Source organism: Juglans regia, chromosome 1 (genome assembly GCF_001411555.2).
Source record: "Juglans regia cultivar Chandler chromosome 1, Walnut 2.0, whole genome shotgun sequence".
In the NCBI taxonomy this organism is placed as follows: domain Eukaryota; kingdom Viridiplantae; phylum Streptophyta; class Magnoliopsida; order Fagales; family Juglandaceae; genus Juglans; species Juglans regia.
In genome coordinates, this window is record NC_049901.1 from 23276219 (window position 1) to 23303999 (window position 27781).

A 27781-nucleotide genomic window follows, 5' to 3' on the forward strand; every position below is an offset into this window, starting at 1 on the left:
AATTCAATAAAAAAAAGTTTGGGAGGGGAGAAGAGAGGGAAAATAAGAAAAACCATGTTGGATATATCAGTATCGTCCATGCTATGATTAACAAGAGATTGTTGAATATTAGAAACACAATAGCCATGAAATCTCCAAATTGGTTTTATCATGAACCAGAAAACAAAATTACTAAAATTGTGATGGAAGAAATTTCAAAGCATGGAGACTGAGGGAAGAAACAAACTATGCCCATCCATGCATATTACCCTGACTGGTAAGGTTCAAGCTTTGTCTTTACTCACCATTGTCCCGGGTAAGGCGTTAGACAAGGGGAAGCAGGTCGGTACACTGCAGGGAGGCATAGAACCTTTTGCCAGAGACATCTGGACCAACTGACTGGTACCCTTGCCGAGAAGTTGATGGTACCAGCATCAGAAAATGACGTTTTAGCTCAGAAACAACCATCTGTTGGAGTACAAGGAAACAGTGGGGGAAACTAAGTGCATAGTGCGGGAGGTTGAAATGGAAGGAGCTTTGGTTTTGTGTGTGTGTGTGTGGGGGAAGCAGCAGTTGTTAGAACTGATGGTAGAAGGGAGGGAGTATGCAAGGATGGGCAGGACAACAGATGAAGGGGAAGAACCTATCCCTCTTAACTTGTTTCACCCCAGCATGTCCGATTGGGTAATTCAAAAATCTATGGAATTGAGCACTGTGTAGGGATCACATGCGGGTTTTGAAGATGAATTCATGGTTTTACTTGGGTATATGGGTTGGATATTCCCACCCAAGCTCAGATCCATCTCTCAATTCAGCCCAAAAAAAGAAGAGAGAATTAAAGAGGCTTACCTGGGCAATGAATGATGATGTTGGAGAGAGGAGCTCTAGTTGGAGGCGACTCAAGGGAAGGGCAAAGATGGCCTCTTTATGAAACCAAAACTTATATCATGGAATGTAAGGGGGCTGAACGAGAGTAACAAGCGGCTCCAAATTAGAACTCACTTCCTCAATGGAAGGGTGATATAATTTGTTTGCAGGAGACCAAGCTGGAAATTATCACAAGAGAATTAATTCGAAGCTTATGAAGATGTCAACATGTTGGCTGGTCTTAATTGCCATCTAAATGGGCATCTGGGGGTGTTTTAGTTATGTATTATAAAAGGGTGGTGAAGAGACTAGATGAATGGTGTGGGAGAGTTTACCGTGGCTTGCTCCTTTAAGAACATAGATGGATTCATGTGGGCATTTGCAGGAGTACATGGCCCTAATCTTGATTTGGAAAGAAGGTTATTGTGGGAAGAGTTGGCGGAACTTCTTAGTTGGTTAGTTGGTGGGAATACCATGCTCGGGGGAGGGGGGGGGGGGGGGGACCTTTAATGTCACTCACTTTCTGAGCGAAAGATCGGGTACGTCTCACATTAACCCCGCTATGAGGGATTACTTTGATTTCATTTTCGAACATGATCCAATGGATATTCCATTAATTGGAGGCATGTTTACATGGTCCAACAACTGTAAACACCCATCTTCTATATTGTTGCAATATGAGAGTTACCCTGAAGGCCTCTCCAAGAAGCTAGGAGATCGATTACCCTTCTCGGCATCACCCAAGTTAGTCCCACCCAAGTGAAGAAATCATTTCATAAGGTCACAACAATCTCCCAATGAAGTAATAAATGATCAACGGACTACCCACTCTTTGCACATGCAACACCACTCCATGACAATGAATCGACATTTCCTTATATTGTCAAGGCTGACAATCTTTCCCAAGGAAGTTGTCCATACGGAGAAGAGAAGAGTGTCTTTAAGGGTGCCTTTGTCTTACATGGGAATGGATTTATATTATGCATCTTCATGGCTTGATAGGAGCGGACGGTGAACTTCCCTTTCTTGGGCTAAATCCAAAAAATCAACTTTCTCCCTCATGTGCATAGAGTATATGATGTCATAAAACTCCGAAATTGCGTCAACTTCCCAATTATGTGCATTTTTAAAGGAAGAGACATTCCATTGAGGAGCACCATTTGATAGAACCAAAAGGCCTGACAATCGAGGCTTCTTTCATTCTTGCTATACCATAGACTTCTGGATAAGCTTCATTGAGCGTCTTGTCGCCACACCGTAATGCCAAAATTTGATTTTAAATTTGTCACCCACCTCAAAGTGGGTATTTCTAAAGTACATATTGTCAAAGTTGGTCTGAATACCCTTTCCATAGGGATTGCTTTCATTATATAGAAGGAAATTTACAAGGTAAGTATCTATACAAGGTAAGTATTTACACGATTACGTGTATATCTAGCTAGAAAGGAAAGTATCGAACTAGAAAGGAAAATGTTACTAAAATACAATAATCATATCAAATCATATCTTCGTGACATCCCCCCTCAAATTGATGCTGGTAGATTAAGAAGCATCAATTTGTCAACCAATAACTAATGTCGGTGCCGAGAAAGAGCTTTAGTGAATATGTCTGCAGTTTGATATTCGGTAGAAATGTGAGTGTAATCACATGTCTGTCAAATGATTCACGTATGAAATGACAATCGACTTTGATATGTTTCGTAAGCTCATGGAAGACAGGATTAGCAGCGATCTAAATAACACTAGTATTATCAGCATGAAGAAGAGTGGAATGAAGCTGAGGAAAACCAAGTTCACCCAATAACCCACGAAGCCATGTGATCTTAGAGCAGGCAGAAGACATAGCTCGATACTCAGACGCAATGGAGGACTTGGAATCTCTGTCTTGCTTCTTACTCTTCCAAGAAATGAGTGCATTGCCTAAAAACATGCACCAACCAGTAACAGAGCGACGAGTATCCACACATCCGGCCCAATCAACGTCACTATACCCCACCAACTGTAAGGAAGATTCCTTAGGAAAGAACAACCAGCGTGTAGAGATGCCCTTCAGATATCTGATAATGCGGCGGACAACAGCTAAGTGAAGGTGTTGGGGGGGCCTGCATAAATTGACTGACTTGCTGCATAGCAAAAGAAATGTCAGGACGAGTAATCATCAAATAGTTCAAACTCCCAACGAGTTGCCGATACAAGGATGGATCTGATAGGAGCTCACCTTCCTCCTGACAAAGCTTAAGATTTATCTCCAAGGGATTAAGAACATGATTACCCGATTGGAGACCAACCAATGAAATCACTTCTTGGGTGTATTTGTGCTGGTGTAACAATGTACCAGACGGAGTAATCTGCACCTCAAGGCCAAGAAAGTACTGCAAGGGACTGAGATCTTTCATGTGAAAAGAGACCTTGAGATGCTGTTGTAATTGCTTAATTAACTCGATGTCAGATCCAGTAATCACAATGTCGTCAACATATACTAAAAGCAATACAATTCCTGCAGAAGTCTTGCGAAGAAACAGAGAGGAATCAAACTGACTCTGAGTAAAGTGAAAAGCAAGTAGAGTAGAGCAAAATTTATCAAACCATGCTTGTGGAGCCTGTTTCAGTCCATACAAGGATCGACGTAATCGACAAACCTCTGAGGAAGGTGTAGCCAACATGCCGGGAGGTGGAGACATAGCTTTCTTCCTTCAAATCCCCATGTAGAAAAGCATTCTTCACGTCCATCTACAGGAGAGACCACTCCTGCGACGCAACAAGTGCCAGGATAGTCCGTATAGTAGTCATTTTGGCGACAGGTGCAAATGTCTCTTCATAATCAATACCATACTCCTGCTAGTTCCCAAGAGCCACGAGACAGGCCTTATATCTGTCTAGTGAGCCATTAGACCGAAGCTTGACTGAGTACACTCATTTACAACCAATAGGTTTGACACCAGAGGAACAAGTCACAAGATCCCAAGTGTTGATTGTCTTGAAGAACTTGGATTTCTTCTTGCATGGCCTGCTGCCAACATGCTAGGGTGGCTGCTCTGATACCATGTCAAAGTTGGTCTGAATATCCTTTCCATAGGGATTGCTTTCATTATATAGAAAGAAATTTACAAGGTAAGTATCTATACAAGGTAAGTATTTACACGATTACGTGTATATCTAGCTAGAAAGGAAAGTATCGAACTAGAATGGAAAATGTCACTAAAATACAATAATCATATCAAATCATATCTCCGTGACATGTATCTCATCCTCTTCTTATGTGCTTCCAAAACCCCATCCGATATGGCCCACTTACCTCATTTGAACACCATCCTCCCCATGCTTCACCGTACTTCAATTCTATGACATTTCTCCACAAGGCCCCCTGCCCATTCTTGATGGTATCTCCAAAGGCTTGAATATGATCATGTCTGGCCCTATAAAATATAGTGTCATCAGCAAATAATAAGAAAGATATACTTGCCTCCCCTCTATGAATCCACAAAGGAGTCCACCCTCCACAACTCTTGAGATCATCTTGCTAATGGCTTCCATTACAAAAACAAATAATAGCGAAGATAGAGAATCACCTTGTCTTAAGCCATGTGAACTTTTAAAGAATCTCATGGGTGTGTTGTTCGCCAAGATAGAGAAACAAGCAATTTAGATAAAATGGTTGATCCATGAACACCATTTCGAACCAAAGCCAAAAAACTCTAATTGACACGGTCATAAGCCTTTTCCATGTCAAGTTTGCGCAGAAGTCCGGGCTCTCCTAACTTGAGTCTACTATCCAAACATTTGTTGGCAATAAGCATTGAGTCAAGAATTTGCCTATCTCTAACAAAGGCTTTTTGAGGCTTTAATATTAACTTTTTCACCACCAAGCTCAATCTATTTGCCAAAACCTTCATTAGGATCTTGTACATCCCACTTGCCAAACTAATGGTTTGGGCTGAATGAGAATGTAAGTAGGTCAATAATCTTTTACCTCTACCACATAAGATTTTTTGGGAATGAGAACAATAAAAGTTGCATTGAGGTTTTTTTCAAACCTTCCATTTTCATGAAAATTCATGAAAGACTACCATAATGTCATCTTTAATTGCCTCCCCAACAAGCATGAAAAAAAGCCATAGAGAAGCCTTACGAATCTGGAGCTTTGTCACTTTATTACTTTCCGAATCTCTATCTCTTCAAAGGGTCCCTCAAGCTGTGCTACTTCTTGTGACCTGAGAGCGTCAAAGGTAGGTCCATCTAAGTTCAGTCTCCAAGAAAATTGTTCCGAAAGCAAATTCTCATAGTAATTTACAATGTGGTCATTGATCGTTGGTTGGTTTGAAGTAGCCAGCCCTTCCACCAACAATGTCTCGATGGCATTGTTCCTCCTATGCGAATTTGGCAACCGGTGGAAAAATATGGTGCACTTGTCCCCCTCCTTTAACCATAAGACTTTCGATTTTTGTCTCCAAGATATTTCCTCCAATAAAGAAACCCTTTCAAGTTCTGCATACGTGGAATTTACGAGCTCTATCCTCACCTCCTCCACACCCTTCAATCCCTTGAGTTCTTCAAGTAGAGTATGTTTTTGGCCTTCCACATTTCGAAAGACCTGCCCATTCCAAACCTTCAGATCTTTCTTCAAAGCACTTAATTTACATGCATGACATACCTTAGGTTTCCATGAAATTGGTAAGAAGATCACTATTGTCAAACTCTCTCAATGAATCCCTCTAATCTCAACCACATAGTATCAAACTTGAAGTACCTTGGGCCTCCATGAATACCTCCAAAATCAAGGAGGATGGGAAAATGGTCTGAGCAAAGCCTAAAGAGTCTCTTCTTCTCTTGTGCACCGCCGGAATCAATCGGGACATTGTTCCCGGACACCTGGTGCCAATAAAAGAAACAGTCTCTTTTGAATAAGATTCGGGTACTATGCTTCCCATTCAAATGACACCAACAATCTACAATCCTTGACCAAGAGGGTGTTCTCGATTGTTCAACCAAGTGAAGGAGCCACATGCACGAGGAAGATCTAGTAAATCTTGTTCAAAGATTAAGCCTTTTTTTCATAGAAAGACAATTTTATTCATTGAACAATTTTAATGACAAGGAGCCCATGTACACAGATATACGAAAGAAAACACGAGTACATTCTATGAAGTAGAAAGCAACAAAAAACAAATCATGAACTAAAGCTCCATTAATCACTAGAGCAGAAAACCATTACAATAAAGAGTACACAAAAAAATTCTGAATTTCCTCCAAAGTGCGCTCCTTGTCATTAAAACACCGCTCGTTCCTTTCCCACCAAATGCACCACATAAGACACAAAGGAACCATACTATATAGCCCATTCCAACGCGCAAGAAGATCCACTACTCTCAAAGGCATCACCCAAGCCAACCCAACTCTACTAAAAAATTAGGTTAGAAAATTCTACCATTGCCGAATTGAAATTGAAGCAACCCGATCTTTCACTTGGAAACCGAGTGACGTTGAAGTTACCACCAATACACCAACGTAGGTCCCATATGTTGTTTAATCCAACCAACTCATCCCATAATAACTTTCTTGCATGATTTAGATTAGGACCATAAACACCTGCAAAGGCCCATTGGAATCCATCCACGACATTCTTGAACGAACAAGCTACCATGAAGTCCCCCACACAATCTTCTATCTTTCCCACCACTCTTTTATCCCACATCACTACGATGCCTCCTGAGGTTCCATTGGATGGAAAATGAAGCCAACCCACTTGACTGCATCCCCACAAACTTCTAATTGTATTTAATGAGATGAGTTCCAATTTCGTTTCTTGTCAACATACAATGCCTACTTTCTATTTCTGAAGCTGATTTCTGATTTTGAGGCGCTTTTCCATCTCATTCAGCCCCCTTACATTCCACAAAATGATTTTTGGCTTCATAAAACTACATCCGTTGCTCTTCCCTTCGATCTTGCATGGCCTGAACTCCTCTCTCTAGCTTTGTAATGAACTGTCCAGTTAAGTTTTTTTAGTTCTCTAGCTCTTTTCTTTGCTGAACTGAGCTTATTTTCTGAGTGTGTTTGACCAGCCTCTATGGCTGTATGAAGAGGGCATGAATTGGTCCTCGAAGCTATCACATATTATCCCTATGCAATGTTGGATCTCCTTTGCTTTGTGTAATCTCTCCATCATATATTGATGTATCTACTTGGGTTTACAGAATTCAGTGGGAGGACTTCCTCCCAGGTTTCTGGGATACCTTCTCCAGGTCAGATCTCAGCCCTTGCCTGTGTTCTCCCATAGCCCCATGAAACTTGTACACCACCATAGCCCCATCGCCTCTATTAAATTTTCTGCCCCGCCATACGCATTTCGCAGTGCCCTTCCTCAACTTGAACCCTTTCCAAACTCAACCCTCCTGTGTGTTTTGATGCTGCCAGAGGTGTTTCAGTATTGTTAGCGCTGTCATTTCTGTCTGTTTCCACTGCCCGAATGTCATTTTCTGCATCGAGAGTGTGTTTTACAGCCACATAGCTTGACACTGGCGTAATCGCCATCAAAGCATCCACTGCAGCACCAGCCACCTGATCTCTGTGTTCCGGCGATGGTTTCTGTGCAGTCCCCTCCCCGAAAGTCATCCGCGCCAATGACTTTTTTGCGGTTCTAGACGAAGACCTAGTTTCTAAATGTGCAAACCCGTGTTTGAGCCGCCAACTCCGGATGGGGTTGCTTGTGAGAAGATGGGCTTTATTCTTCCCTTTCTCGGTCCGCGAAAAATGCGGCTCATTTGGTTTCCTTTTATCCTGCAGGCCCAACTTTGGGTCTGAAATGCCAGAATCCTTAGACCCTATTTTGCTTGTGGGTAGATGGTGCTTATGGTTTGAAAGGAATGGACGGTGTTCTGAAGATAGATAACACTCGATGGGAGAATTTAAGAGAGTTTTTCTTTAGTATTTTTTGTATTTGGGCAAAGGCTCTTGTATTGAATGGAGATAATCTTCATGATTTGCTTTTAGCCTATTCTAGTTCCTAGCTTGTATTTAGGTATTTTCTCTTGTATACTTCATGTGTACTTGGGCTATGCCTAATTACTTGTCAATAAAATTTTCTTATTGCTCATAAAAAAAAAAAGTTTCATTCCAATGTTGGACATCAGCCCTACGTAAGAAAATTTCTGAATTGAAAAAACCGAAAATCCTTCTAAAGAAAACAATCTAGCCTTTCTTCCATGGCTGCCATGTAATTTTCAAAATTTTAAACACTTTTATTTGGTTTTACATTCAGTTCAGTTTCCCCATAAAGCAGACATGTATATAGAATTCAGAAAGATATAATGTATTCTTTCCATTTTGCCCAAGCAGCTGCAGTATCATTAGCTCTCACACCATAATACTGGACAAGAAAAATGATAAATTTGAAGTCAAGAAAATTTAATAGATGATGATTGGAACCTCTAATGCATATCCCTTTGAGTAAGGCTAACATATAACCTGAAGAAGGTCTTCAGCCGATGATGAGGACTGCAATTTCATACCCCAAGATTCTCGTTGGCTGTCAGTCCAAAAGGGTTGAAGAGCTTCTGGTGGAATTGAAACCTGCCAAGCCAAGATAAAGATGTACAAGTCACCTAAAGATTTAGCCAAGGAGAACAAATAACCAGGCAACAAAGCTTGTCAAAATGCCATTCAGAGTAGAAAGTTTTCATTATAAAATTTATTGAAAAAAACGAAGAATAAAATAAAATTTCAGGGAAAAATAAAGCAAACGCCCCTTATTATATGGGCCTTATGGGTTTTAAAAACCCAGCCTCAAATTTTCGGCTTTTGAGACCTGAGTGCCTTATAAAATCTGGCTTCTCTTTCAGCCATTCCATTGAAGTACACCAAATATCATATAAGATTTTAATTATATCCAATGAATTTAAAAATTCTAAGAAAAAACGAAAATTTGGTCTGTTGAAGGTGAACTTCCATAGTTAGTGGTCATGCCGTCAGTGGTCCGTGGCTCCTCCATGCACCAACATTTTTTTACTTGTTTTGAAAATTTTAAATCGGTAATAACTGTAGTTTTTATATATTACTGTTGTAAATTTAATGAAACCGACATCATTAGTAAGAAAAAACAGGATGGGGGCTACAATCAAAGGCAGGAAACTTTGGTCTCAAAAACCAAAGATTAGAAAGTGGGATCTTAGAAGCCATGGAGTGTGCTATACTTTCCCTAAAACATATAATGTACAAAAAACAAAGCCTGAAAATCGCAGACATTACCTCAACCAAAGCTAACTGCACTTTAAGCAATCTTATCTGGAGAGGAGTTGAGGGTGAACAATGCAAAGTACAATGAGGGCCAAGCTTTGATTTCTCTTCGCATTTTGACACATGCTCAGAAAAATTTAAGCTTCTCCCAGATGCACTGTATGTCTTATGGCAGGAAGGACAGTGGTTGTCTTCAAAAGAATAAATATCATGACAATAATCACAAGTACCCAGCAACTGTGTACACCTTTTCTTCCCATACTTCATGGCACTTAATACCAAGGAATTAAAGCATTCTTTCCACATCCATTTTTCAAAATCCTTATATCTCTTCAAGGCATCATTCTTTTCACTCACAGTGCTTCCAAGCTCAATCGCAAAAGATGTTGAGGTCTCTGAAGCATCTGAATCAGCCACACACACAGTACTTCTAGGGCTATCAGTACCTATGCTGTAATCAGGGCCACGAGGCAGTTCAACAGCTTCTGTTTTGACAGAGTCTCCACTATCTCCTATGCTAACACAAAGCATCTTCCTCCTAACTGATTCCTTGAAGGACATCTCAATCTTTTGCAACATCATGTGCAGATGAGATTCTCTAACACCACGTAAATCTAAAGATGACACCAGAGCATCAAAGCCCTGCACGTAGGTAAAAAATAATGAAACCAGCTTACATACTAAGAAGTAGATACCCATTGCTAATTTCAGAAGAATCACACTGTCAATGCTTCAGGATAAGTAGCACTTGAGAACAAGGAAAAAGATAAAATATTGAATTACTACAGCTTTGCCAAAGATAAATACTGCAAGGCAGAAATGACATAGTTTTAGCAAACCGAGATTCTAAAGAAGCAAATATCTCTTGCCTCTGATTCCATCAGATATTCTTGGGTAAGGAAAGTGTAGCAAAGCTGCTACAGAAACAATGTGAAGCACAGAAAATAGATAAATTTATGAGTGTGTCTAAATAGACTGCTCAAGAATGTATTGGCTCATCAAAGAGAAAGTACCTCTTCAGAATCAATAAGCCTCCACCGTCCATCATACAATTCCACAAAGATCCTGCCACAGCCTGGATCGTTTCGAGAAGCAGATGTAATAAACCGCCAGTATCGATTATGTCTGCGATCCTGACCCAGAGGCAGTGATCTATACATGCACATCTCTTCCGCCTTGTAACTGATGTAGGATTTTAGCTGCGAGCGTGACCTTTCAGCATAATATCCGGCTTGCTGATATGGAAGATTATCTGGGCCAGCACAGTAATCTTGCATTTGCAGGTTCTCTTCAGAGGGCAAACTGTAAAGATAATTTTGCTCATTCTGTACATCATTTGGTAGTTCTTGTTGGACAGCAGCAGCAACAGACATCTCATTGCTTTTGTCATTGCCAATAGGAAATGAACTTTGCCTACCTTCTGCCAAGGATGCCGTAAGGTTAGGTTCAGTCCTGTTCCCCATAAATGATGAATAATGCATCTTCATTACAAACTCTTCCTTCATACGACGCTTATCGAGTTGTGCTTCTGCCCACATTTGCTTTTTCAGGGCATTTGCTGCTTCCAAACGTTCCTGAAAAGTATTCTCGTTTCAGATCACGGACAATCAAAAGCAGGTCGGGAAATTAATTATTTAAAAATAAGAACAAAAAGGAAATAATACCTCAAGAACAATGCGAATCGAGTTCCCCTCAATTGCCACACCAATTAAAGCAACAAGTGCGTTAAGGCGCTCCTCGACACTGAGATCAGAGTACTCTCCTTCTATGAGTCCCTGAACCCAAGGCTCACCAGGATTGCTCTCGTCGATATCTGTATCTTCTTGACTAACAATGGCTATATTATTTCCGATTCCAGAGACATCAACAGATTGTGAAACAGAGAAACTAGCACCGTCATCCTTATTTAATCCTCTGGCTTGCATTGAAGACAAGCCCTCGTCAATATTCCCAAGATCTACTTGTGGATTTTCCATAATACCATCACTCCCCATCCCATTTCCCACAGGAGTTTTAGGACTGACTTTGGTTTCTTCTTTTGAATTATGGTTCTCTTTAACTGGATTTATTTCAGCACCAACATCATCAACCTCAGGATCCTCTCCTGCATCACTTTCTGAATCTCCATCTCTTTCAGCATCATCAGCATCTTCTCCATCTACAATCCCACTCTTAAATACCCGGATTCTTTCCCTGGCAGAAGAGAGTATTGCCTCGGCATCAGCTGGGTCCTTCCTATAGGCGGACCGTACACAATATGTTGAAGGAGCCGTCCTCTCAAAAAGTTTTGAATCCCTAGATAAGGCAGCAGCAATAGAGGCTTCGGGTGTCTTGCTTGTTGTGAGATCCCTAAGTCCAGATTTCTGACAGCAAAATTATAAGCTGATAAACAAATCAGTTAAGCACACAAACTGAAAGTGCATGCACACGTCCACCTGCAGTTACCTGAATTTTTTCTGCAACTTCTAATATTGTTACACCTTGACTTCCCTCTAGAGAAAGAACATGAAATGCTGCAAATTTAACAGTTCCAGGAGTCAATCGATGCCTAGATCTGCGTGGATTAGAAAAACCCCTTTCTTGCATTATGGCAACAGCATTTTCAACTGCCGCTCCATTGCGCAAGTTAGAAATTGCATCTTCACCATCATTACCCTGCATTGCACCAGGTTAATAAAATGGTAAAACACTGGAAAATGTTTTAAAAAAGTATTAGGATACCACATCTAGAAGCACTCTTTTCCAACTTCTGCCAAAGAAAAAAAAAACAAAGAACTCAACAGTGATCTGAGATTTCCAGATTTAGAACAAGGGAAGAACCAAAAAAAATTTGTCAACAATCACCAGTTCATGAAATCCATGTTTCTAATAACTTCTCTAACAGTTAATGACAGAGTTCTCTCAATCCTTTGGAAATTGTATAAGTCACAGTTTCCTCAATCTTCTCGAAATTATATTAACACACCTCCAAATGAAAATAATGGCATGAATCTTTTTTTTTTTTATAAGTAAAAATATTATATATATATATATATATATATATATATCAATAGGAGTAACCAAGTACACTGGATGTATACAAGAAAGTCTCTAACCCATATCAATAGGTGGAGACCTTGAGTGATGATTTCTCGTTGTCGTCACTTGGGATGGTGTTGGAGAGTGGGCAGTCTGAGTCGTGCGTGGTGGTCGAAGGCCCAAATGTTGTGCTGGTGCAGCCTACCTCGCCGGAACGTGGGCTATCATTTCTGGGGCCTCCATTAGGTTCCTCATCACTAGAGATGGGTGTTTGTTATGGGATTAAATCTGGGGATGGTATTTCCTTTGAAAATATGGCTTCAAGTGGTGAACCAAATTTTGTGGGTGGCTCAGAACTGTTCTTGCTTCCCAACGACAGTGTTGGTGAGGAAGGGGCTCTTACACCTCTACATACACTCCCCCTTAGTTCTAATTATGGGAGTTGCTTGTCGAATTGGGTTTTTAAGAAGGTAGAGGAGCTACAAGATATCTTTTGGGTTTCTTTTGGAGGTTACGAAGAATAATTTATGGCTCTAATCGTGGCTATTGAAGCTAGCCGTTCGAAATCAGCCACAAAACAGGACAGGGAACTTAAGCGTTTAACTTGTTCCATCAATTATGATACTAAGGAAGGGAGTAGCGGAAGGGATAGATCGAAAGGGAGGGGCAAGTTAAGTTTTAATGAAGCCTAAGATTCTATCATGGAACGTATGGGGACTCAATGATAGCAATAAATGTTTTTGTATCAAATCTTTATTGAGGATGTGAAAGGGTGATGTGGTATGTCTTCAAGAAACAAAGTTGCGTTTCATTGATAGAAGAATTGTGCGTAGTCTATGGGGATGCTCGTATGTGGGTTGGTCCTATTTGGGCTCTCAGGGAGCCTCAGGTGGAGTGTTATTAATGGGGAATAAAAGAGTAGTTGAGGCGATCGAGGAGTGTGTTGGAGAGTTCTCGATTTCGATGTTATTAAAAAATGTGAGTGATGGATGGGAATGGGCATTTGCAGGTTCCTATGATCCTAACATGGACAGAGTTACGAAGGTCGTGGGAGGAGTTGGCGGGTATATACTCCTTATGGGATGTATCGTGGTGTATGGGGGCTGATTTCAACACTACTTGCTTTTGTAGTGAACAATCGGGGCATCCTCGACATACTATGGCCATGGCGGAATTCTCAGAGTTCATCTTTGATCTGGACCTTATGGACCTTTCCTTGGTGGGGGACAAGTCTACATGGTCTAACGGCCAGGTTTGGTCGAAATTGAATAGATTCTTTGTCTCGCCTTCATGGGGAGCCCACTATCCAAATGTAAGTCATAAAAGGTTAGCTCGAGTCAGTTCAGATCATTTTCTCATTCTCCTAGATTGTGGGGGCATTCACAGGGGTCGCCGGTACTTCAAGTTTGAGAACATGTGGCTAACAACGAATGAGTTTGTAGAGATGGTGCGTACTTGGTGGGCATCGTACCAATTTAGTGGCAATCCAAGTTTCATTCTTGCAGGTAAGATGAAGGCTCTAAAACAAGATCTGAAAAAGTGAAACTTGGAAGTTTTCGGTCAGACTGACAATCAAAAGTCTACATTGTTGGAGGAATTGCAGGAGCTAGAGGGTAAGGAATTATTGGGAGATGCCTCGGACCAGGTGTTATTGAGGAAGGCCATGGTTGTGGCAGATTTGGAAAGGGTTTTGTTGTTAGAGGATACATCATGGCGCCATAAATCCAGGTCCCTTTGGTTGAAAGAGGGTAATAGGTGTACGATGTTCTTTCACAAAGTGATTAATTCATATTGGCGTAACAATGCTATTGAGTTGTTTCATTCAGGTACTCCAGTGCTATCCTCTCCTCCCAAACTAGAAAATCATATTGCACATTATTATGAGACTCTTCTCAACGAATCGGCAACTTGGAGGCCGAAGCTTGATATCTTGTCTTTTGAGGCAATTGATCCGCAAAATGTGAGTGTCTTGGAAAAACCTTTCGATGAAGAAGAGATTTTCAAAGTCATCTCTAGTATGGCTAAGGATAAAGTGTCAGGTCCGGATGGTTTTTCAATGGCTTTGTTCCAAACTTGTTAGGATGTTGTGAAAGGTGATGTATTGTGATGGTGTTCAGTGAATTTCACACTTTTTAGAAGTTCGAAAAATCACTCAACCCGACTTTCATTGCTCTTATTCCCAAGAAACACGGAGCTTTGATTATTGAGGACTTTCGTCCAATAAGTTTTGTTAGTAGTTTTTATAAGATTATTTCGAAAGTTCTTGCTAACCGACTTAGTCCAATGTTAGAAAATATTATTTCCAAGCCTCAGAATGCTTTTATTCGTGGGAGACATATTCTCGATTCGGTGCTCATAGCAAATGAGAGCTTAGATGCTAGATTGCGGGAGGGCAGTCCAGGTATTCTTTGCAAGCTTGACATGGAGAAGGCTTATGATCATGTGAATTGAGAATTTCTTTTGTACTTGCTTAAGAGGTGTGGTTTTGGGGATAGGTGGATTTCTTGGATGCGTCATTGTATTTCAACTGCCCGATTCTTAGTTCTAATTAACAGTACTCTTGCTGATTTTTTTGATAGCTCGAGGGGTTTGCAACAAGGTGATCCGTTATCTCATCTTCTATTTGTTATTGTTAAGGAGGCGTTGAGTAGGATGGTGCAGGCTACTATCGATGGGGGTTTTTTATCTAGTTTTCAGGTGGGAAATGGCTCTGGTGGCCCATTTATCATCTCACATCTTCTTTTTGCATATGACACAGGTATTTTGTAAAGCGGATAGTAGCCAGGTCCAAACTCTACGTGCATTGTTGCTTTGTTTTGAAGCAGTGTCAGGGCTCAAGATGAACATTGGTAAGTCTGAGATGGTTCCGATGGGTGTGGTCCCTAATATCCGCAGTCTAGCAAGTCTTTTGGATTGCAGGGTGTCCTCTTTCCCAATGAAATATTTGGGCCTTCCGTTAGGTGCAACTTTCAAGAGTAGAGCAATATGGGATGGGGTGGTGAAGAAGATAGAGAAAAGGTTGGCGGGATGGAAAATAGTGTATTTATCAAAAGGGAGTCGTCTTACTCTTATCAAGAGCACCCTCACTAACCTCCTCACTTATTTCTTATCTCTCTTTCCTATGCCTGCAGGGGTGGTGAATAGGATTGAAAAACTTTTTAGGGCGTTCTTATGGAGAGGCATAGGGGAGGAGAAGAAATTTCATTTGGTTAGTTGGAAGACAGTATGTGCTCCAATTGTGAATGAGGAGTTGGGTGTCTGTAACTTGAGAACCTTTAATAAAGCGCTATTAGGGAAATGGCTTTGGAGATATTATTTGGAAGGGGGATCATTATGGAAGGAAACTATAGAAGCTAGATATGATGTTGCTTGGGGTGATTGGTGTTCCAAAGAAGTGAGAGGGAGTATAGAGCGGGGTTATGGAAGTTCATAAGGAAGGGGTGGACATGCTTTGAAAATCATATTCGCTTTGTAGCCGGTAATGGCAACCGAATCAATTTTTGGAGGAACTTGTGGTGTGGAGATCATGCATTGAAAAGGGTTTTCCAGCTTTATATCATATTGCAGCTAATAGGGAGACTTCAGTGGCGGATGTGCAGTTATTTGCTCATGGTACGCATCAGTGGAATATTCTGTTTAATAGAGATTTTCATGACTGGGAATTATCTATGACTTCAGACTTTTTCAGCCTATTACATTCCTCGGAGACTACGATGGCACAACATGATAGCTTGAAGTGGAGGGTTAAGGATCACAAGAAATGTACAGTTAAGGCGTATTATAACCTTTTGACTACACAGGATCATACTCCATTCCCTTAGAAGAACATTTGGAGGTCTCGTGTGCCCTCTAAAGTTGTTTTTTTTTTTTGGAATGCCGCTCTTGGGAAGATCTTGACCATTGACAACTTGAGGAAGAGAAGATGTGTAGTGTTGGATTGGTGCTACATATGTAACAAGAATAGAGAATCTGTGGATCAACTCTTACTATATTGTGACGTAACAATGGTGTTGTGCGATGAGATCTTTCGAAGGATTGGTGTTGCTTGGGTAATGCCTATGAGGGTGGTGGATTTGATGGGTTGTTGGAGAAAATTGCAGAGTAGTCATCAAGTGGCAGCAGTTTTGAGGATGATTCCGTTGTGTATCATGTAGTGTATTTGGACGGAAAGGAATGCGTACTGTTTTGAAGACAAGGAACGCACAATGGTGGAGCTCAAGAATTTTTTTCTACATACTTTATTGCTTTGGTTTTCTGCTATTGTATTAAACGGGAATGATATTCATGATTTCTTGTCTTTAGTTCATCGCTCTTAGAATGTATTTAGGTGTTCTTTTGTATACTTCCTATATAAATGGCACATCCCTATTTCATTCATATCAATAAAATTTATCTCTTATAAAAAAAAAAAAAAAACTCCTATTGCCCCAAAAGCCCACGAAAAACTACCCAACATACATCAAGACCGAGTTAGAATAAATCACACCTCCCCAACCCCAACCCAATGTTTCCCATAGCCGTATCCGACATACCCTTTATCTGAAAGACTACCCAACATACATCAACCTCTATGCCCTCGACTTGAGCTTCCACCCTTAGCGTCATAGTTGATTGCACAAAAAATACGCTTCAACTCCCTGCTTTTCTTAAAGCTTGATTTGGTATCACGCGAGTGGCTCGCCTCAATCTCAGTGATTAGAGCTTTAAACTAGTCTTCACATCTTCCATGTGAGATTCCCACAATATGCTGAATCTCATTAACCTTTTGCAAAACCCAATCCGAAAATGATCCATCTATATTGTTTTCCCCCTGATGTAGCGCCCGACGTAGTTCCAAATGCTACCAACGATAAACCCTTGTTTAAATCTTGTGCCTCCTCAACAACATCAATGGTACTCTCCATTGGAGATTCTGGGTTGGCAGCAAATCCCTTCACTTCTGGCGACCTTGTGTGTGCAACTTCGACAGGCCCTGCTTTAGATGTCAGCATTACACCATGATCACATGACGAAACCAAAGCCAAAGGTCCCATAGTTGTTATCTATGTCTTCCCACAGTGCTCCAAGCCTTCCACAGACTCTGCTCCTGTCGTGGACTTCTCTAATACCCAACCTGCCTTCTCCGCCAATATGACTGGGGACAAGTCAGAAACCTCCTCCAAGTGTTCCGTAGAAGCTTGTGTGCATTTCTGCGTAGGATTTGTTGTCACTTGCGCCAAGATAAGGGTCTCCTCTGGCCCAAGACTTTCGTTGGAATGTGAAACTGGCCCAGAAGTGGAGCCCTTCTCAAACACGAGCAAATGAAGCTTCGGCCTCCATTTTAGGTTTGGACGGCAAAGTGGGCTTATGCGGGCCAGCCCAAGTTTGGCCTTCCCTTTGTCTGGCCTCAAACTTTTACACCCAGCAGACTTCCTTTTTCCTATTTTTAGAGGCCTCAAACGTTGGCCCAAGTCTAGGCCCAAACCATTGATTATCTTAAAAATCCAAGACTTTATCTCCTTTCTAAACAATTTCAAATCCTCATTCACGCTCGTTACCTCCTTTTTCAGACTATATAGATACCTTTGCAACTCGTTTTCTCCTTGACAGCTATCCATTTTAGGTAATTGGTGTCTTGCCCCTTCCCTCTTCAGACCAAGTCCCTCCGAAAGTTTCCCTGCCATGCCTCCCTTTTTGTGTTTTTGTTCAATCGCCAAAGGATGACTCAGAACCCATGCGCTGCCACCCTCTTCCCTACACCACCCACCGCCACCTCTGCATACGACTTGGACTGCCTCACAATCTCCTTCCCCTTCTCTACCTCTCTGTTCATTTGTGGTGCAAGAACCAGAGCCTTCTTAGCCAAACTATGTTTTAACTCCATAGAAAAGCTCTTCCAACCCTTTCCTTCCACTCCTTCCAAAATCGCTAAGAGACCACGACCCCCCCTACCACCACCATGGTCAATTACTTCCAAAAAATGCCCATAAGCGTTCAACCTCCTATGAACAAACAGAGCTTTGATTCCATCCCTATAAGTCTTGACGAAGTCTTTCCCTCCCACTGATAAAACACATTATTCCATTGTACTGGCCAGCCAATAAGCATTGGCATGACTGAGCACCATCTCCTTGGTTACCTTCCTACCCCTTTCTGTGATACGACAATACTTTCCACCCTCCATAGACATTATAAATACCTTTGATTCAATTAAAAGGTGTTTAAGAATGCCCATGATTAAACTTCCCCAGATCAAACACCTTTCACCATATCAAACTTCCCATCATTGGAGTGAGACCCCGAAAAAACCAGATCTTCGCGGCCAAAAAAAACCAAACTGCTCAAAAACTTGATTGCCGAAGATGGTACCGGCGTCGGAAGTCCCTTGTTGGAGGTTCCAGGAACACAGATCAGCCGCCTAAGGAGATGACAAAACATAGAAACCAGAAACGAATCTAGTAAAAAATCGTGTCTCCGGAGGCCTGCCAACGCCGGACAACCCTCAGTGAAGTCGCCGGGGGCTGGCGATCTTGTCTGTGCTGGCGGTGCGCAGTCACTTGCTGAACTAGAGTGAGTGGGTGAGAGTTGGCGTTGACACTGGAGTTATCTTAGTGCGAGAGAGAGACGATGGCGAGATCACGGGGATGGAGGCTAGGGTTTAGAGAGACCACCGGTGAGAGTGGGACGGCAGCAGAATGTTGAAGGGACGATGGAGGCTATGGTTTTTTGGGAGGGAAAAGTTGTGTACGGAGAGAAAAGTTCAAAAAACAAAGACGACTGATGAAAGGGTATTCATGATGTCTACGCATAATGATCAGATTAAAGAAAAAATGGGGAGAGGGGGAGGACTGTGTATCCCATGGATCTTTAATGCTAAGAAATCATGTGCACTAATGGCATGGATCTTTAATGCTTTTAAAAAATAACATCAAAACTTTCTAAAACACGAAATTATAAATAAAATAAAAAGGAAAATTGTTGAAAGAATTATTAATACACATGCAAAAGATAAATATAAAAATTAAATAAGAAAAAATAACTTAAGAAAATTTCAAAAACCAAAAAAAATTTAAAAAAAATTGGAAAAAAAAAAAGGATGGAGTTGTCAGTGGCCACCAAGGGTGGCTTAAATCTAGCCGCTTAAGGACTACGATTAGGGGTGGGCAAAGACTTCAACGACTCCGACTCCCGCTCTGATTCCGACTCTGTCGGAGTTGAAAAAGTCGGAGTTCGGAGTCAAAGTTAGAGGGTAAAAACAGTTGGAGTCGGAGTCGGAGTCGAAGTCGAAGTTCGGGGTTGAACAAGACTCTGGACTACCAACTCCGATTCCGACTCCGATAGATATACTTAATATATTTAATATTACAATATAAATAAGTGAGGCTCGATTGCCAAATGGTTGCTACAGTTTTTATTAATCTCCATGACAGGAGTCGAGCCCCCAGTGCCCCAAGAGAACAAATTTGTTTTTGGCTTTTTAACTAAAATGTCACCATACCCCAACCCCAAACTTATTTCACTCTTCCCCACGAGAACAATCTTCGATTCTTCACTTTCTTCCCCAGTCCCACTCCCCCTTCAGACTTATTTCTACCCCCAGTCCCCCCCTCCTTCAGCCTTCTTCACTTTTTGATGCCGAGAGTCAAGAGAAGCATGGTGCGATAGAGATAGTGTGTGCTGTCCAAAGGAGATGGTGGCTGAACTGTCCGACGGCAATGGTGGCTGAAGCGAGATCGATCAGATTTGTTGTCTGAGGTGAGATGGGTTTCTTTGTTTGACTATTGTTGTATACTATTTGGAATTTATTTGGATGGTGGGAAAGTGGGAAGAAAAATGGAAAAAAACCCTTACTCCGAGTTGGGCTTTGACTTCTGACTCCGAAGCTCTGATCGGAGTTGGAGATCAACTTGGCCTCCGACCCTAGTGACCCTAGTTGGAGTCAGAGGTCAAAATTGGCCATTCTGACTCTGTCGGAGTTGGAGCCCACCCCTAACTACGATAATGGCCCAATCTAGGCCACCCCACCCAAGCAGTGGCTGGTGATCCCAGATGGCGCCCACCAAGGGGAGGCACTTCTTAGGCAGCCTGATCTAGGCCGGGCAAAGGTAAAGTGTTAATTTATTCTGTGTTTTCAATTTTTTATTTTGAGTTCTCTTAATTTATTTTACTCTTATTTAATATTTTCTTTCTAAAGTGCTTTACTAATTGTCTTTAACAATTTTCATAAAAAGTTGTTATAATTGTATTTTAGAGATTTTAATGTTATTTTTTAAGATTTAGTTTCTAAATTTTATTAATTATTTTTTAAAAAATAAATTCTTGTTTTCTAAGCTTTTTGTGTTTCTATTGTTTATTTTGTTGATTTTCTAAAATTTATAACTTTATTTTATTGTAAATGCTGACGTGGCATGCTGATTGTGCATTTTTAAAATTTTTAAATACTAAGAGTATCTAATATGATGAGTGTTGTCTTATAATAGGACATAATATGGCAGTCAATTGCCAAATCAGCATTTTCCGTTGGGAGAGTAACAAAGTCTTGACGGTGGGACCATTTTAAAACTTCACCATAACCATAGGTGCTAGTCTTAAACTTTTTAAACCATATGTACTGGTTTTTAAAAAGTGCAAACAGACTTGAACAGTAATTTCCGCCAAAAAATGATTGCTGGTTATTTCCAATGATTTTCACCAGAAAACTATCTATAACTATCATTTTTCATAATTCGATATCTTTTCATTAATTTCCTCACTTTACTATGGAATTCTTTTCTCAGTTATTTAAAAATATCAACTTTCAGCATCAGTGGGGATTTCTATGGTATGAATTGCTAGGAGAAGGGGAATTGCAATTAGTTTCCTTAGCAGGGTCAGTGTTGAGTGGCTTCCAGCAACAGGGGAAGACTTGCAACAAGCTGATAGAATGAAGGAAATTGCAAGGTTTTCCCGTATTAGAAACAGAGCGTTGAACACACAATGGTGCTCTAATTCCTTTGGATGGTATTTTTTTCTCACTAAATATGACGGGGAAATGATCATAGTGGGTATGTTAATATCCTAGAGATTCTCGCGAAGATGGGTTCCATCTTTTGTTGGCTTAGAAAATTGAGGATACCAGTTCATGGTTTTTCCTAGTCATCTAGTTTGGGGAGTAAGTTATCGGTGGAGGGTCGAAAAATTCCAAGTGTTCTGGCGAGTCCCAAGTCATATACGGAGGTGCTGGCAGTGCAAAGGTGGACTCCAATTTCGACCATCATTAAACCACTTGGGGATATATTGAACAACGATAAGAATAAGATAAGATATTTCATTTTGATAAGTAACAAGAGGGAGTCAGGATCAACATGATCCCCGACCTTGACAAAGGGCATAAGTGTGTGTTGGCCACCCAAAACTTTCAAGGAAAAATGCTTTATGATGGGGTAAAATGTTTTATCAATGCTTTTTAAAGACAAGATGTTAACAACTCTTTTACAATATGACCGAGTTTTCAATTCATTTTTATGTTTTAAAATGTCCTAGTTAACAATGAGATTGTATAATAAAAAAAATTCCCGATCGGGCTAGATGGCACTTCTTAGGCAGCCTGATCTAGGCTGCGCAATATTACTTTATCAAATTTATTATTTGCAGATGACACGCTAATATTCTGTGAGGCAGATCAAAACCAGTTGAGGGGGGCACTAAAGGCACTATTACTATGCTTCGAAGCAGCGTCAAACTTGAAAGTGAACTTCGATAAATAAGAATTAGTGCCAGTGGGAAATGTCAGCAACACTCGGCAGTTGGCGAGCACACTTGGGTGTAAGATAGCCTCTCTTCCCATGACATATGTGGGACTGCTGTTGGGGGTTGCCTCACAAGATCTATCAATTTGGGATGCAATTATCGAAAAGATAGAATGAAGGTAGGCAGGGTGGAAGAGACTGTACTTGTCAAAAGGGGGTAGGTTGACTCTCATTAAGAGGACTCTCTCTAACTTATCAATATTTTTCCGTCTTTGTTTCCAATTCCAGCTAGTGTAGTGGCTCGGATCGAAAAACTCTACCGCGATTTTTTATGGAGCGGGATGGGGATGAATTCAAATTCCATCTTGTCAATTGGGATAAGGTGTGTAGGCCAATCTCGTCCGGAGGATTGGGTATAAAAAATATGAGAACATTCAATCGGATCCTACTTGGTAAATGGCTATGGAGGTATAACTTGGAACCAGAAGCCCTATGGAAATTGGTGGTTGATTGCAAATACTGAGACTTGTGGGGTGGTTGGTGTACTAGAGAGGTGAATGGGGCCTATGAAGTGGGGGTTTGGAAGCACATTAGGCTAGGGTGGGGGTTCCAGAATAAATTTTTGGAGGGACATACGGTGTGTGGATGAGGCTCTAAAGGATTCTTTTCCATTTGTTTTCCAAGGGCCACGTGATCAAGAAGCTTCAATAGCATATCTCATGGTTCGATCAAGGGACCAAGTTCAATGGAATGTTACTTTTAGCAGAGCAGCTCAGGATTGAGAAGTAGACAGCTTTGAGGCTTTTTTCAGTCTACTATATTATGTGAAGCCAAATGGACAACGAGCCGATACACTATGGTGGGCACCTGCGGGTAAGGGTGCTTTCTCGGTTCGATCATTCTATAAGTCCCTCACACAATTACAAAATATACAGTTCCCATGGAGGAAAATTTGGAGGAATAAGGCGCCTCCCAAAGTGATCTTCTTCACTTGGACAACAGCCCTGGGCAAGATTTTGACAACCGATAATCTAAGGAAGCGCCGAGTCGTTATTCTAGATTGGTGTTGTATGTGCAAGAAATCTGGCGAGACAGTGGAGCATCTCTTGTTACATTGCAAGACAGCTAAAGCCTTGTGGATTGAAGTGTTCAGTCGAGTAGAGTTAACTTGCATAATGCCTGCCACAGTGGTTGAGTTATTGGCTAGCAGGAAACTTCCGAGAGGTGGCCCACAAATCAAGGTCGTGTGGAAGATGATCCCCGATCTGCATTATGTAGTTTATATGGCAAGAGCGTAATGATCGGACATTTGAAGATAAGAAGCGGTCACTAGAGGAACTTGGAACTTTTCTTTCCGTACTTTATTTCTATGGGCCATAGCTATAGATTTTAATGGCCTAAATTTTCATGATTTTCTTGTTTCCACTACATCGACCTAGATAGGTATTATCTCTTGTATACCATTTTGTGTGCTTGGGCTATGCCTATCTCTATTAATAATAATATCGTTTACTTATCAAAAAAAATTTAACAACGAGGATGAGTATGCAAGCCAAAGTCCATTGAGGAGATAATGAGCTAGTGAAGCTAATTAAGGCCATTAGGATCTTTGTTTGAATATGCTGAATTTCATTCATTGATTATTTTGAGGTTTTAACAAAGTGATCAGTAGTGTTTGAAGTCTACATTCTTCTATAGAACTCTTATTACCTGGTGCTATGGAAAATGTGAAGGGGTGTTACATACAAGAATCATCAAGCAGACTTTCTATATACTCAAAACAAAGCTCAATATCCCTTGATAGTAAATGCAACTTGATTCATTCGAGACTGAAAAAGGAACTAAGAACATATCAAGTACATTCTGGGCTTTGTTTAATGCAACTTGTCTCAGCATTGCATTCTAACCAGTCTCGTTTTACCATGAAGAAAAGTATCAATATTCAGAACACATTAGGCTAAATTATTGGGTATGTAGAAGAGCTCTCTTTGGAAAACTTGATCAACAACAAGATTATCAAAATCTATAATGAAATAGGAATCAAGCTAATGTAACAAACAGGCAATTTACCACTAATATAAGAAATGACAACAAATCGTAGCCACTTTTTCATTGATTTAAGTTTTGAATTGAAAAGAATGTCACCTCATTGTCCTCACGAAGATATGTCTGTTCAACATTCCTTCTCTTCAGTTGTGGCCCAAAACCTGCTGATAAAGCAAATTGACGCAAAATCTCTGGCCACGTCAAGGGATTCAAGTGGCGCTGCCAGTTACATATATCAAAACCCCAAGCATATGCCTGATAGAGAATCCAAGTGAAAAAAAATAGAAAACAATAAGAATTTTGTATGGGAGGGAGGAAGGGAGGGGAAGGAAGAGAGAGAGAGACCAAAAAGGTGGAACAAAACAGCAGCAGTTACGACCACTACTCAATAGTTTACCACTTACAACTGATTGTATTTGGCAATAAAAAAATAGTTTACCCCTTCAATAACCAGTGGATGTCCACCTCCAGGATTAGCAGCACAATTTTGAATTGCCCCCAGCCCAGTAGAGGGTGTTCTCGCAACATCCTCTATATCTTTTATGATGGATCTGAGAAGAGCAACATGTATCTCACCCAACAACCTTGGATCCTGGGTGCAGGGAGTAGAGGGTTATGTGAATTGATCATAAACATAATTGTGTTTGTGTGTGAGTGAGTGTGTGTGTGTGTGTGTGTGTGTGTGAGAGAGAGAGAGAGAGAGAGAGAGAGCTTGACCTACATAGTCATGAAAAGCTTGGACGAACTCATCCAGAGTAAATGGCCAAAGTCCAAGAACATCAACAAAAGTAATTAAGAACCTCCAAACCTTGAAAAAAAAAAACATCTCAGTTCAATACATTTGAACAGATGAAAAATATTCTGAAGATAAAGATACTGGACTGACAATCCACTAAAATAAGCAGGATTTTTAGCACAGGATTTCGCCTCCTTGCTGCAAAACATCAGGGCTTTGCAATATAAGCAAAAGAACACCATTCACCATTTACAATTAAAATTTCGACAACATAATGAAAGGAGATTTTATACTTGCAGAACTGAGTAAATCACCATGCTGGTGACAAAATAATTTAAGGTGTACATGGCACGATTTATAACCTTGGAGAAGCAAACAGTAAGTGTTACTTCTGAAATTTACCATGACATGAAAAAACAATATGGACCATCAGCAGGGTACGAAGAACAAACTACGACATGCAACTAACACTATTTTCCTTTTTTTTTTAATCGGTAAGAAACAAGTTAAAACTAACACTATTTTCTTTTAATACCTTTATTTTCATTAGCTGAACAAACCATAGCATGATCAACACCCCCCCCCCCCCAAAAAAAAAAAATTAAATAAATAAATAACCACAATTCCACAAGGGTATAGAAAGAGCATACCTACCTGACGCATTCCAGTCTCAATATGGATTTCATGTTCTTATCAGGAAAAGTGGAGTAGAAGAGACAGAAGAGACAATGTTCAGACTCACCATAAGAAGATTCCCTATGTTGTCTTCTGAGTCAATCCAGGGTTGAACAGTGAAAGGCCTTTTCAAATTCACCAATTTGGGTGGGAACAGAGTTCGCATATCTAAAATACAGACAATGTCAGCTGCTCCAAGATCAAAATTCAACCATACGTATCAAGAAAAAAAATACAAGTTTCAGGTGGTCAATATTGAAGCTAAGCAACTGAGTCTGATAGCAGAAACATTTACACTATGAGAAAGTTGACAAAATGTACAGATGCAATCACCATTATTCTTACCATTACTAATTTCAATGTTCTGACCATCATTGCTATGGGAAAGAATGAGACAGATATATAACATCAAACCTATGGCTTCACTCTTAGGTGCCGTTTGGATAGTGAGTTGAGATAAAAATTGAAAGCTGAATAAAATATTATTAGAATATTATTTTTTAATATTATTATTGTTTTGGGATTTGAAAAAGTTGAATTGTTTATTATATTTTGTATAGAGGCTTGGAAAAGTTGTAATGATGAGATGAGATGAGATGAAACACTCATTTTAAGCAAGGAGGAGATGCAACCTGGTCCAATGACCATTGGTTATGTTAAGACCATATTTAATGACTATATCTCAAATTAGGAAAATGCTAAATGTACTTAAGAAAAACTTACAAAAAATTTACTTCTCCACATGTCAGTTATTGATAGGCTGAAAAACATAAAACTTGAATTTAAAAAAAAAAAACTAACAAAATAAGTGTTGTAAGTAAAAATGTAAGTAAAACTGTACGTATATGTAGCACTACTCCTCAAACCATGTCATTTTCCTTTTCCCTTTCTTTTTTCTTGGGCACATGGATGGATGTGCCCTATGTGTACCTTTTTTCGATAGAGTATATTTTATTCAAGACACAAAGGGGCGCAACCCAAATAAATAAGAAATATACAACAGGTAACACCCAACTATAAGGGACAAATAAAAAGAACACAACTCCATGCAGTCTAGAAAGCTATAGGAGCGGACACTACTGCTGGCCACCATCCATACATAAAGGATATTGAACATAATGACTCTTCATTCTAGCACCGTCCTCTCCACAATCATCAAAAGTACGGGCATTGTGTTCCATCAAATACACCACATCAAACACAAGGGGATCATCCTCCAAATATCTATTGTTATTGGTATGCCAAAAAGCCACAAAAATCTAAATCCACCATCTGTCGGGACATAACCCACTCAATCTCAAAAGTAAAAAATATTGATGCCCATACATCCGCAGCCATCTTATGATACGCACAAGGGTATCATCCTCCAAATATCAATCACCATTGCTATGCCAACAAGCCACAAATCCACCAGCTGTTGGGACAAAACCCACTCAATTATTCAATAGATTAGGAGCTCAAAACATTCTTTTCAAACCTCTAACTTTGGACAGCTTCTATAAGACTTTAATAGGCTCAACTTTCTTTCCTTCTTTTTTTTTTTCCTTTTTGGAATCCTTTTCTCCTTCTAGATTGGTGACTCTCTTACGTAAATTTTGTGTACTTAGGTAACATCTTTCGCATTTTTCAGTGAAGTTCTATTACTAACAAAAAACAAAATATTCTTCTGCAACAATGATCTCTCTCCTTTTATTTACTTCCCTGTTTGTTGCAACTCCCTAATATCTCTAAGATCTTAAGATTTTTTTACTATTCCTCTATAGTTCACATATAGCTTATTTATCTTATAGAAAATATTATATAATTTTTTATAATTGTGATTATATAATTGATTTATGTATTATGTTATGTTCCCTAAGCAGATTATCTTGATCCAAGCATATATTTTCAAGTCTTAAGCTAAAAAAAAACCTAATTTAACTTCAATGACAGAACAAGCAAACTTTTATGGTAGCGAAACAAATGGTACATAACAAGTGCTTCACCATGAAAAATTACAGGTAGATGTAAGCTATCAACCCAAACTCCAAAAATAGATAAAAGTAGAACTAGAATAGTATCCATGATTGTTACTTCTATGAAGTTTTGCTGAACCAAAACCCTAAGAATAAAGTTTTAAGTTCAACGTCTGCAGATTAAAAAAGGTCTTATTAAGTTAGTAATGTAAGCCAGATAATTTTAAGATCTGTAGATATATCCCATAAAATACATCTTCATCAAAATTGAACAGAATATAAGGGATGTCAATCATAATCTACCTCTATATATTTCAAGATTTTGTGCAGTTTCATAGTCAAGAGAAAGTATTGAAGGCAATCCCTTGCTGGATGTGGCTAACTCCATGAGTTCCAAGCGTTCATCCTCAATGAGTTCCATTGACTCTTTAGCAATTCTACGAGCAATTGCTCTCTCATTAGCAGCTTTAAGCCTTGCAGCCTCCTTTTCCCTGCGAATTTCTTCCTTTTGTCTTAACTTCTCAACCTGATTACATCAACAGACAACTAAATGTTTTCTTCTTAAA

At 40.0% G+C, this 27781-nt stretch overlaps 1 protein-coding gene across 4 annotated transcripts in view; it reads right to left on the reverse strand.

Moving 5' to 3' along the window:
• LOC108996716 (homeobox-DDT domain protein RLT2-like) overlaps positions 1-27781 on the reverse strand; it is a 36628-nt gene that overhangs the window by 3352 nt on the left and 5495 nt on the right. For 2 of the 4 annotated variants that reach the window (XM_018972732.2, XM_018972731.2), the window contains exons 8-17: positions 27519-27741; positions 25328-25428; positions 24571-24657; positions 24289-24441; positions 23949-24104; positions 11524-11733; positions 10743-11441; positions 10092-10652; positions 9091-9720; positions 8311-8415 (exon numbers count right to left, since the gene is read on the reverse strand). In XM_018972732.2, the coding sequence (XP_018828277.2) occupies positions 8311-8415; positions 9091-9720; positions 10092-10652; positions 10743-11441; positions 11524-11733; positions 23949-24104; positions 24289-24441; positions 24571-24657; positions 25328-25428; positions 27519-27741 (2925 nt within the window). Of the gene's footprint in view, positions 1-284; positions 448-8040; positions 8213-8310; positions 8416-9090; positions 9721-10091; positions 10653-10742; positions 11442-11523; positions 11734-23948; positions 24105-24288; positions 24442-24570; positions 24658-25327; positions 25429-27518; positions 27742-27781 lie in introns of those variants that run through there. The other 2 variants (XM_035695120.1, XM_035695122.1) reach the window with 2 other exon arrangements.